Source organism: Alligator sinensis, unplaced genomic scaffold (assembly GCF_000455745.1).
Source record: "Alligator sinensis unplaced genomic scaffold, ASM45574v1 scaffold846_1, whole genome shotgun sequence".
Taxonomy (NCBI): Eukaryota; Metazoa; Chordata; order Crocodylia; family Alligatoridae; genus Alligator; species Alligator sinensis.
The window spans coordinates 253,646-265,143 of NW_005842230.1; the positions used below are offsets into that span (position 1 = coordinate 253,646).

General features: G+C 42.0%; 1 protein-coding gene across 1 annotated transcript in view; it reads right to left on the reverse strand.

Moving 5' to 3' along the window:
* Positions 1 to 105: 105 nt before the first annotated feature.
* The window catches only part of CUNH3orf58 (chromosome unknown C3orf58 homolog), a 31,085-nt gene continuing 19,692 nt past the window's right edge, over positions 106 to 11,498 (reverse strand). Inside the window, exons 2-3 of the mRNA XM_006027281.3 lie at positions 5,850 to 6,153; positions 106 to 1,079 (exon numbers count right to left, since the gene is read on the reverse strand). Coding sequence (XP_006027343.2) covers positions 748 to 1,079; positions 5,850 to 6,153 — 636 coding nt within the window. The 3' untranslated portion in view covers positions 106 to 747. The remainder of the gene's footprint in view (positions 1,080 to 5,849; positions 6,154 to 11,498) is intronic.

An 11,498-nucleotide genomic window follows, 5' to 3' on the forward strand; every position in this document is an offset into this window, starting at 1 on the left:
GAGTGGCCAGCCATGTGTAGAAACTGGCATTGAGGGTTGAAAATTTGTACAGTAATTACATTAAGTGATATCTGCAGAGGCAAAATTACAAAAGTCAAAATATGGTTCGTATGACATTTGAATCTTTTTATGTCCATATCCTTTAAAAAATACACACAATAAAATACAGTGAAAAGAAATAAGATTAGACAGTAAACATGGGAATCCTGTGCTCACAGTAAAAATGTACTGCACAGCATTAAAATGAAAGCTTGTTAAGTTTGAAACAATGAAAACACCTAGATTTACCTGTATGTTTGTAAATGCTACTTAAAAGGCATTTAAACACAAAAATGGAAACAATGACATCAGGAAAAGGCCTTTAAAACAGGCCAGTCTAATTTGACTTTCCAAGTAAAAGCATCAACTTCACAAAACTGTAATACTAATGCAGTTTTATGTAAAGTATCCTTTGATGAACAAGCTGTCAATTAAGCTATCACAGTCTTATCTCATCCAACTCCCCTCTTTAACAATGAGGGAGAACAGTCAATAGTAGCTCAAGTTTTAATTCGGTAAGTACCTTGTCAGTTTGGAGAGGAACATCATCAAAACACCATAAAATTAATTATGGCATTTATAAAATTGATCAGCTACTTTAATTCTTTTAAGTTTCCTTTTGACTATGTAAGTTCAAGACCTCATTTTTCCATGCGTCTTTGCGACAGTGTTATAGCCAGTGTTACAAAAGAGGAGCTTCACCATGAACTACCTCACATTATTACTCAGTTGTGCAAGGTATTCACGTAGTTCTTTTGCAGCTTGGAATCTACCGTATCGCTTCTTTGGGTTGGCACACTCATCCAGCAAGGCCTCAAGTCGGCCATCTTTGGCAATTTCAGCTGGAGGGTCATGAAGTAGTCCTCCAGAAGTGCCACGCCATGTGGCATGTCTTGATAAAAGGTTCTGACAAATGGCATAATAATTGTGGTCCACAGTGACACGAGCACAAAGAATCTCCTTTGAAAAGGACAGGCAAGCTTCCTTATCACAGTCATCAAACTTGCTTTCGTACCACACATCCCAGTTTTCAGGTTTATCTGTAAAATGTGAAAGACATAGTAAATAAGCAATGGGAAAAATAGGAGAAATAAATACAACCAAAACATGACCAGAAGCAAAGTATGAAAGAAACTGGTAAAAATTAAGCTGTTTTCACAAAAAGACACGAGTATTCGGGATTTTTTTTTTGTTCTAGATTTCAGATTTACAAAGTCATATGAAGTGCTTCCCACCTAAAGGAAGAGTCCGGGCAACGCAAAATAGAAGAAAGCAGGATTTTGAAGGTACCACAAGAAGAAAACCAAGGCAAAAAATACATCTAAAAAAGAGAAATAAAAATTAAAGTTAATAAGCCAAAAAAAAAAAAAAGCAGAGAGGAAACCGAGATCATGAATTGATCCATTTTAGGAATGCAGTTAAGTTTGCTTCCTTAGTTCCTAGGGCAGGGGTTGGCGACCCCCAGCACATGTACTGAGCATGGCACATGAGGCCATTTTCCTTGGCACACTATGCCCAGCCCTGGCTGTGGGTAGCTGCTGCCAGCCATGGAGCCTGGGCTGCTCCTAGCAGGTGGCTGGGAGGCTGCAAGCTCTGCTGCATGCGGGCAGTGGGGGAGGGCCTGAGGCAGCACAATCCTGGTCTCTCCCCCGCTACCGACACAGAGCTGGTGACTGGGTTCCAGAGCCCGGAGCAGCTGTCTGTAGCCAGCAGGGGCACTGGGCAGCTGCAGCAAGCAGCGGAAAGCCTGCAAACAGCTGTGCTGGGCTCCACAGCCCTATGCTGGTGGCGACTGCACATGCACCTTAAGGCAGACAGCAGGGCAGGTGATCTGGCCTCTGGACATAGTCGTTGGCAGAACGAACTTCCCTCCTCTGAACCTGAGCTCTCAGAGACACTGGGCACAGCCATGTGACTGCTGCTCACAGAACGATTCAACTTGGGGCTGTTCCAGTCTCCTACTGGGACCCCAGACCAGTGGCCCCAGCTCTGCCACTGCCAACCTGCATGGCCATGGGTAAGTCCTCCGCTCCCCCGTGCCTCTGTGCACTGCAGCTTAGAGCAAGGGTGGGATTTGTTCCCTGGGGCCAGGGTCTGGGGCAGAGTGGGGGGTTGGGGGAGTGTCATGCCCCAGGAGCCCATGAAGAGGCTCTGGCTTACTGCCTCAGTCCCTTCAGGTACAAGGACAGACTCCCCCGGCTCCAGCCCAGCTCTCCCCTCCCCTGCTGCACTGGCCTGACCCCAGAGCAGTGCCCTGGACCCAGTGGGGTGTTATACATACGCAGCACTGTCAGTCCAGAGCCAGTCTGGTTTGCTTTCCTGGGGTAAAACACTCCTTGATGCCCCCCTATGCCCACTGCCTTAGCACCAGGGTGGAGGGACTGTGGTGGGGATGTGCCATTGTGTGCTCTCCCAGCCTCTCTGGGGATAACGGTTTAGATGTCCTGAATGGTCGTGCCAGCTTAGGGCCTTAGCTGTGTGGAGTGGGTGGGTGGTTGGGCTGGGCTGATGGGGGCTGGGCCCTTGGCCAGCTGTGCAGCAGCCTGGGGGCTGGAATCCCAGGGAAACACAGGGGCTGCAGCAGGCCCAGGGCATTGTTGGGTCAGACTTTGTCCGGCCCGACCCAGCTCCGTGCGCCTGCGCATCTTGTTCTGTGTGTGCAGATGTGTCTGGTTCTGGGTGTCTTGTGGGTCTCTCTCTCTCTCCCCCTAACATGCAGGTAGCGAAGCAGTGGGGTGGGGGGAGCTGCACAACAACAAGGAACACACAACAACAAAGGCAACATTTATGATTATTAAATATACTAATATGCACTGCGTCTTGCCATGTACCCCCACCCCCCCGCTCTCATTTTGTTTTTCTGGCATGCCAGCACTCCGGTACCTTCCAAGGTGGACACTGTGGGTTTTTTGGCACTCTGGCCAAAAAACATTGCCTACCCATCCTAGGGCAATTAAAGATATTCTAACTGGTCTACAAGAAAAAATAACTCCTTTAAACTTTTCTAACAAGCCTTCTCCATATTCCCCTCTGAAGTAAAGTAAGAGAAATGTAATTAATTTTAAAAGTAGGATGTGAAGACCAAACAAAGTAAAGTAAGCAAAAATCCTACAGAAAGGGAATAACATAAGATATTTCACCAGCGCACCGCCTATGTTGCATTATCCCCTCAAACTTCCCACTTATTTACTAAACTTTAAGGAAAACTTTATTGTGCGTCAAAGTTAAGCTGTAATCCACATCAAGAGTCCTTAAGACATGAATGCCATAAGTGCAAAACTGCAAATTAATCTATAAACACTAAGTGGAATTTTTAAATTACTACCTTAAGGATCATTAGAAATGCTAATAAGGATCAAGCAGTAAACAGCAGGATATGTTACAATTACTCTACAGAATCTAGTTTGCCATAAAACACTAATGACTTTCTCTCCCTCAAGTACACTATATTTTAAACTATACAGATTCTTTAGAATTTCCATAGAAACTAAAAAGATTTAAAAATACATGTATTTCTGTAAAGTATAAATCTCATCATGTTGTGGTTAGGCCTTCATTCTAGTTATTAAATAAATAAAGAAAAGTAAAAAAAAGTCACATGTTAAGAGAGAAGTGACCTGAATAATCTTCACTAAATGGGCTTTTCACTCTGAATCTTTAAGCTTTAAAAAAACCCAACAAACCTCCAAGTGGGTTCTCACAGCTCTGGACTCGATACGTATACCAAGTTATAAAAGTTACATAGGTAAAGCCAAAACTTCAATGCTTTGCTTCAAAATACATACCAAGACTCTCGCACAGTGTTCCACCAATACCCCTGGCAGCCTCCCCTCCCTTCCCCAAAGATACCCATCAGAAAATTTGCTTCTAACAAAATAATTATACAGATTACAATTGAGGAATAGATGTCTTAAATGGTTCAATATTCCGCAGCTTCCTCTCACTTGCCTGAAAGAACTTCTATAGGTCCCAGTTTGCCTTGGAAACCTATGTATGCCTTAGAACACTTTCCTTATTAGGTAGAATCAAGTGTGCTGTGTAGGCCACAAGTCAAGTGCTGTGTTGGCACATGCCAAGTTGCCCCAGGTGGAGTAGGGGAGGCTGGGGCCATCCAGCAGCCTTTCCTGGGGTTTGGGAGCCTCTCAGGGCTGCAGCAGCAACAACTCGGACACACAGTGGCTAGCCAGACAGCTGGAGCATGGCTCTGCCCGGACAGGCACCCATTTTGGGCAGTGTACACTACATCACATGCGCCACCCCACTTTTTTCTGGTGCAGGTTTTTTTTTTTATATTAGGAGATCCCAGTGTCAAAAAACCCACCATGCTAGTAATTTGCAGTGTGGCAAACATGTACATGTGCAGCACATGAGGTTTATGGTGCTGCAGATGGGTTTTCAGTGCCACAAACAGCACTTGCACACTCATGTGGATGCACCCAATACAACTTGCCACAGTAGATAAGAAAAAAAAATGTAGAACTCTACAACCAAAATCTGGTACGTATGAGCAAATTGTAAGATGCATAGCACTAAATGGGATTGATCATGGGGGCAATGTGGGCTTGATGAAAGCATTTCTACATGTGTAAAAAGAGAAGAAAAATGCACTTTGGATTTTTATTTAGCCTTGCACCATCCATGCTGCTGACATGTCTGATCATCTGGCTCACAGTATGAATAAAAGCTACGTTACAGTTCTACTTACCAAATACTGTGTGCTTTTTTGAACTGTACTGTAGTAAGACCTAACTGGTCCTTGGAGGCAGGTCACCTTTTTAGAGCCCTGATACACCTTTATTGCCAAAACAGGAATCATTAAGTTTGCAATGGCTTTCCTCCTTCCCCCAAAACACATATACACATTTTTCCTCAAATCTTAGCAGCGTATGGTTATCAGGCTGAGTTTGTGCAGTCAGCAAAAATCAACGCACCAAATATACCAATATATTAAATATATTTACTGGTGTCCTCCACTGGGATTTTATCTAAGTATTTTGAAAAAATGTGGAATATTATGTTATATTTTAAAAAGATACAGCTTTGGATTGAAAGGTAGTATAAACTGAAGAACAGGGCATTGAAAGTAATTCAGAAATAGAAGCAGTGATTTATACATGTTTTTAGCAACCTGGAGAAACAAAACTGCGTTCTCCATTACAGCTATAGGAGGTAAGAGATATCATGTTCAAATACCCACTGCAGGAGGATGTTACAGATAACGGAGCCCTTGACAAAGGACAACTCCTAGAGTGTGGGCTGTGATTCCTGCTATCTGCCCAGTAACTGGAAATTAAGAGAAGCTGGCTTCTACCCCAGATGCTGTCATGAAGAGCAAGACAATCTCCAACTCAAGGCATTTTATATAATTTAAAAATGAAATGAAAGCAGCAGAGCCAATGAAGAGAATACGATATTGGAAAACAAAGCATAACATAAGAAGATTTAGAAGAACATGAAGAAGTCGAAAGGCATGCACAGGAGACACTATTACAGGGAAAAAAATTGAGTAAAAACACTGCTTTAACATTTGCAACAGGCAGTTTTGCTAGGTGGCATCAGGTTATTTAATCCTTCCCCAACTTTATATACTTCTCTTTTACAAATACAAATGTTAAATTCAGATGAATCAGTGTACTCATGAACCTACCAATTTTCCTTCAAGAGGTTTATGAAGTGTTTTAGTTCTCAACCAATCAGAATTCTATTTGTAAAACCAAAGAGTCTGGTTACAAAAAAAAACATGGCAGCTTCACATGCTTTTAAGACTTCAAATTTTTAAGCATACAGTTATAAAAGGGAAAACAACTTACTTTGTCTGATTAACCTTTTGTCTGCCACCAGAACATTTTCTGCATCTACAATAATAACCTTCCCATCTCTAGGTCCAACTGCAAAGTTGTCAAAACTAACATCAAGGAGGTAGAGTGCAAATTCAAAGTCATTGTTAGTCAGTTGCTCTGCTATTTCCATTAACTGCCAGGCCAGGTCCACTCGTTTTTCCCATGGTGAATTGAAGTAACTCCATAGTTCTTCTCCAACGTAGTTGACAGCCACCATTCTTCCACATGCTCCTAGGTATTTAGCAAATGGCCAGCCCTCATCAGATGGAAAACTCTGCATATAAACAAATCTTTTTTAGTAAACATAAAATAAAGGATCATTAGTATATTTTAAAAGCTTGAAATATATGCAAGATGTAAATGCTTGAGAATCTAGTTATCACAACAGAGGATTAAGCTAACCTAAACGCACTTCTACACCTCAATACCAGGAGTATTTTATACATACTTCTGAAACGAGCAACTATCTTCTATTAGATTATACATTTTCATTTGTATTGCCTCATTTGATAATTGAGTATCTTTTACCGTTGGCACTTTATGTATGAATCCTGCTGTTACACTAATTCAATTGTATTTTCTAACAATAATACTTTACTTGTGACCTGCGGCTTTCAATATTTACTGCGTGATCTCCATAAATTAAAGCTTTTCTTAGGCTTGCTCTGGTCCTTTCTGTTTTTTCTCCAGCTCAGATGGGATTCTGATCCATTTTACTTGATGACCTTGCAGAAAAGTTTAAGGAATATATGGATATGTAAAAAAATAAATAAATAAATAAGAAATTCTATACCTGCATTGCTCCTTATCTTCCATTTCAATAACACAATTAAAAAAAAAAAAGACTAAAGAAATGTGAGGTACAGGCTCCTAGGAGAACAACAAGATCATAGGTAACAAGGTCCTAAAGCGCAATACAAATATTCAGTGAGTAATATGGGAATACATGGATAACTGGAGGCAACCAAAATCAGCAGCATAGCAAAGTTTGGGGTGGGATAGCATGCAAGTGGAATATTGATCCTGGACACCAAGCTGGGGGACAGGGTGGAGAAGTATGTAAAAAGAGAAGCCACTGAACTGCCAGCATGGTTGCAACCACTGGCACTTCTCCAGCTATTCACACTTGCTTGTGCACTGCCATTGCCCAGGGCACAGAAGTGCCCAGATGCACCTCTAACCAAATGGATTTAAATAAAAACAAAAAAAAAGCAGGATTTCCAGGGGAAAACCCAGTCCTTTATATATAATCAGTACTTAATCATCAAAAAGATCCAAAGTAAATGGCTATCATTATAAAATCAGAAACTGAGGTGTAAAATGCAGCGCACAGTGGTGCAGCTATACCTATTGTGGCGGTAACCTAATAACACTGCGTGGTAGCATGCCAGTCAAAAGCGATGCTAATATGCTAATGTGCAGTGTTATTAGGCTACTGCGCAGTAACCATCATGAAAAAACCATGTGCCAGAGCTACTGCTCAGTAACTGTAGTTACTGCATTTAGTTAGTACTTCATTAAGCGACTACTAAACTAAATGCGCAGTTACTGTGCATGAATGAACATGTAGCGGTCACTGAGGACAAATGTATTTGTTAAAAATTTAGCAGTCATGGAATATTAAAATGTTTATAAGCGCTGGTATGTTCCTAGCTAAGTCACGAAATATCAATGCCTGACCAGTTTTCTTGAATACAGCTATTAGAGTGTAGCAGTAGCTTCATCATAATTCAGGCTGTATTGCATTACAGATTTCAGTTAAATCTTCAAGTGATTTTTGTTGTATTTATTACCAAACAAGTGTCTGAAGTCTAGCATGGTACACACACCACAACTCTTCAGGACTGGTGCATTCTTGCTCTTCCCTACTCAGACTAGTTCAGAACACCAGGACCGCATACAGATGTGTAAGGTTGTATACTTCCAGCAGCAAAAATAGTAGTGGCACAAATTTGTACAGCCACTTTTTGCCACAGTGCACACCCCTACATATGCACTTCAGTAAGGGAGAAGTTGTCCTGCTTCAGGCAAACTGCACTGGCCCAGCTCCTCCCAGCTCCCGTAGTGCTAGAGAAGTCAGGGCACAACTGTAAGAGTGGAGATGCTCTGGCTGGCAACCAGGCCTCCACGTCTTCTGGTACATGTTGCATGCACCACACCGCTTTTTTTCCCCTGCCACTTTTTTTTGCTACCAAAATTTCCCAGTGGCAAATTTTGGCTCCATGCTGCAAATCTGCAGTTTAGGATATGTTTTAACATTCCCTGTGTGCAATCTGTGAAGCCACAAAGTGCACATGCCTGCGTGTCTAGAGACAGCCCAAGAGTTCAAATCTCACTTTTAACTGCTATTTAAGTTCCCATGCAATTTACTGCTCTTATTTCTTAGGCCATAAAATCCAACACAGAAGGCAACCAGGGAAGAACTAACAAATACTTCTTCCCCTGCCCTTGTTATTTTAAAAAATATATAAATTAGCAAACTCCTTACACTAAGTTATCGTCGAGTCAAAATTCACGTCTCTACCATGAAAACAAAATCAGTTTAAGGCAACACACACAATTTTAGTTATTTTATCTTACAATAATTAAAGATCACATTCCTCTGAGCCAAGGTTAGGATTCAGGGTTCCAATCACCAGTATTCTACTGCTATTAAATAGTTACGTAATGCACTGAGAATCTACTGCAGTGCCTACAGTCACTCCTGAAACTCAAATAACAAGCTCTAAACTAAGGATATTTACCCGGTTGCTGACTTATTGAGAGAATAGTATGGTTACATTCATTTTATACAGTGAAAGACCATTTTTTGCTTTCTAACTTAAAACTATGATAATCTAAATGTAAGAAGCAAGGATTTTGTAGGGGGATATCTTTTATTGGATCCACCATGTAGTTGGGTAAAGTTAGGCAAGCTTAGGCAGGTCCTGATGAAGAATGCCTTACATTCAAAAGCACTGGCAAAGCAAAGTTTAACAAATTTTAAGAGTCATTATTGCTCTAATCCCAGGTCACAGAATTACAAAGATGTGTTTGTGGCTGCATCAAAGTATACCTAGTTATCAAAAGGAGAGTTCCTACTTCTCCCTTCCTTCTCCCCTCAAAGAAGTTTATTGAGTGTTTAGTATAAGGGAGACTGGCTCTAACCTTTCCCCACCACCACAGCAGTGAGGACACTCTGGAACAGAGAAGGAAAATACAGCTTCTTCAGATAGCTATAGGAGATGTGAGACAAAGCTAGAAATTCATAATACATCTACCAAAGGCAAGTGCAAAAGTACTTATAATTTAAGTCTAGGGGCAGTGCATTTGTAGAATTCCATAGATACCTTCCTTTTGCAATACATAAAGTGTAGTTAGTGATTCCTGTCAGCGATTCCAGGTTTGGCTTACTGTGTTTAAAAGCAACCTTTCCAAATGCAATATCTATAGACCATACTGCAACAAAGAAATATTTATGTCTGCGGCAATAGAAAGATCCTTTGACAACAGGAATAGAGGGAATCCTGCCAAAATGTGTACATGTACAAACATCTTGGTTTTGGCTCTTGCCCAACTGGCATGTAACAACCACATCTACACTTCATTACCCAAGTCAGAAGCAGAAGAAGGATAAAAGTATGTACCAGAAGCCCATTCAGCAGTTATGTTCACAATGATTCTGACAAGAATGTTAATTGAAGTACAGTCTGCCACCTTTGTAAGCAAAGATTTGCAACTTTACGTTTTATCTTTGGAAAGCTTTGAAAATGTAGCAGAAAATAAGAGAAAACATCTTCATTTATTAGCATTTAAAAATAAAGAATGACAAAACAGACACAGAAAGAGTCCAAACTGAACAGACAGGGCTCCTATACACATGCAGGAAGCCTGCTCCAACACACTAAGCACAGAAACTCATGCATCACATGCATCAACATCGCCACACATCTGAGTTGACAAAATGGCAGCAGGGCACTTTGAAATAAAACATGTCCAATAAGCTTTAGCTCAAAGTTCCCCGCTACCATTTTTTCAGCGCAGGAACACACAACAATACTGATGCACACGATGTGCAGGTGCTTTTAATTAGCATGCCTTGCTAATTAAAGTACCCAGCTCCACATCCAGGAGCATGTGTAAACATGCCCATATAGCTGCATATAGAAATAAAATGCTTAATAAAAGATAGCTAGTGTCTTAAATCATAAAAACAGCATAGTTCTGACTCAAGTTCTTGAATTCTTCATATAAATATTTAATTATATAATTATGTACCTGATTATATTTTTTTAAGGTAAACCTGCAGTAAAATGTACTGGGGGGGAGAGAATAAGAGTAATATACGTCTTAAGATTTTGCTGGCCTACACATTGTATTCACTCATGAAAACAATAGGCAATTAAGTTTTAATCTACACGTGAAGAAATAAAAATCTTAGAGAGGTTCACAAACCTAAAAATCAAGAACAATACTCTATATAGAATCTTTAAAGTTTACAGACCATGAACCGAATACATGAAGCTAGTGATGGAACTACGTAGTCCAATTCCCTCTGTCACAACCCAGTGATTTTGGTGCCTCGGCACGATGGAATTTTCCCGCCACATGAGAAACTCTTGCAAAGCAAAGGGTTTTCCGTTGCAACAGAAAACCCCGGTGCAAGAGAGTTCCCACCATTCGAATACAAATTGGCGTCCCGCTATTGGCCAGTTCTAAATTATTCATACGTGGCGGCTAGTAATTGGTTTGCTAGCCGTTTAAAATTTCGTGCGACTTCCGCCCAAGTCGGAGAGCTTTGAGCACGCTGCACAGTGCCTCAGAAGTTATCTGACTTGCGGCTAGCTGATCGATAGACTGATCACCTATCGATCTTTCTTCCCATCACCGAGCGCGATCCTAGACGTATCCCTTCCTATCGAAACTACCGAACCCGCGGAGCTTCAATAACTCCGGGGCCAATTGTCGTAGTCCTCTAGCGAGGATTTAAGCGGAGCTGTGCCTAGAAAACTGTCCAGCCTACAACACGACCATCTTTGGTGTAAGTAAAATAATCTTTTAAATCAACCATTACGTGTCCGTAACTAATTCTAGTTCGCCACCGGTCTTCTTCGACCCCGCGTGCCCGGGCTGCTGGCCACAGCCCGCGTGCACAAAGACGGGTCCGCATACCGCTCCTGGCCCGCACATGGCAACATGGGCGGGATCGGGAGGCGGCCCGCACATGGCGACGAGGATGGGATCTAAGGGCATGGTGATGGAGATGAACCTGATCGGGTACTGCCCCTGGCACACCAGGACCCACCGCGTAGAGAATGCAAACGATCTATGGGCGCATATTGCTTACCACCAGGCGGTAGAAGGGGATCAAAGAAATATTGATGGCTACTTCTCGGTAAAGAGAGACGAAGCGGTAGTAAAAGAATGGAAAACTAAGCTATCCCTTGGGGAGTTCGGATGCATAATGGGGAGCGACCGGGTCTATTATCGGCCCCCGGAGGAAACATCAGTCATATCCCTAGCCAGGGTGAAGGCGCGGAAGGCAGAAAAGCTTACCCCCACTCAGGAGTTCGCTCAATGCACCCGATACTTGAGGAAAGGAGGGGAACCCACCCCCGCGGACTGGTTCAACTGTCCGGA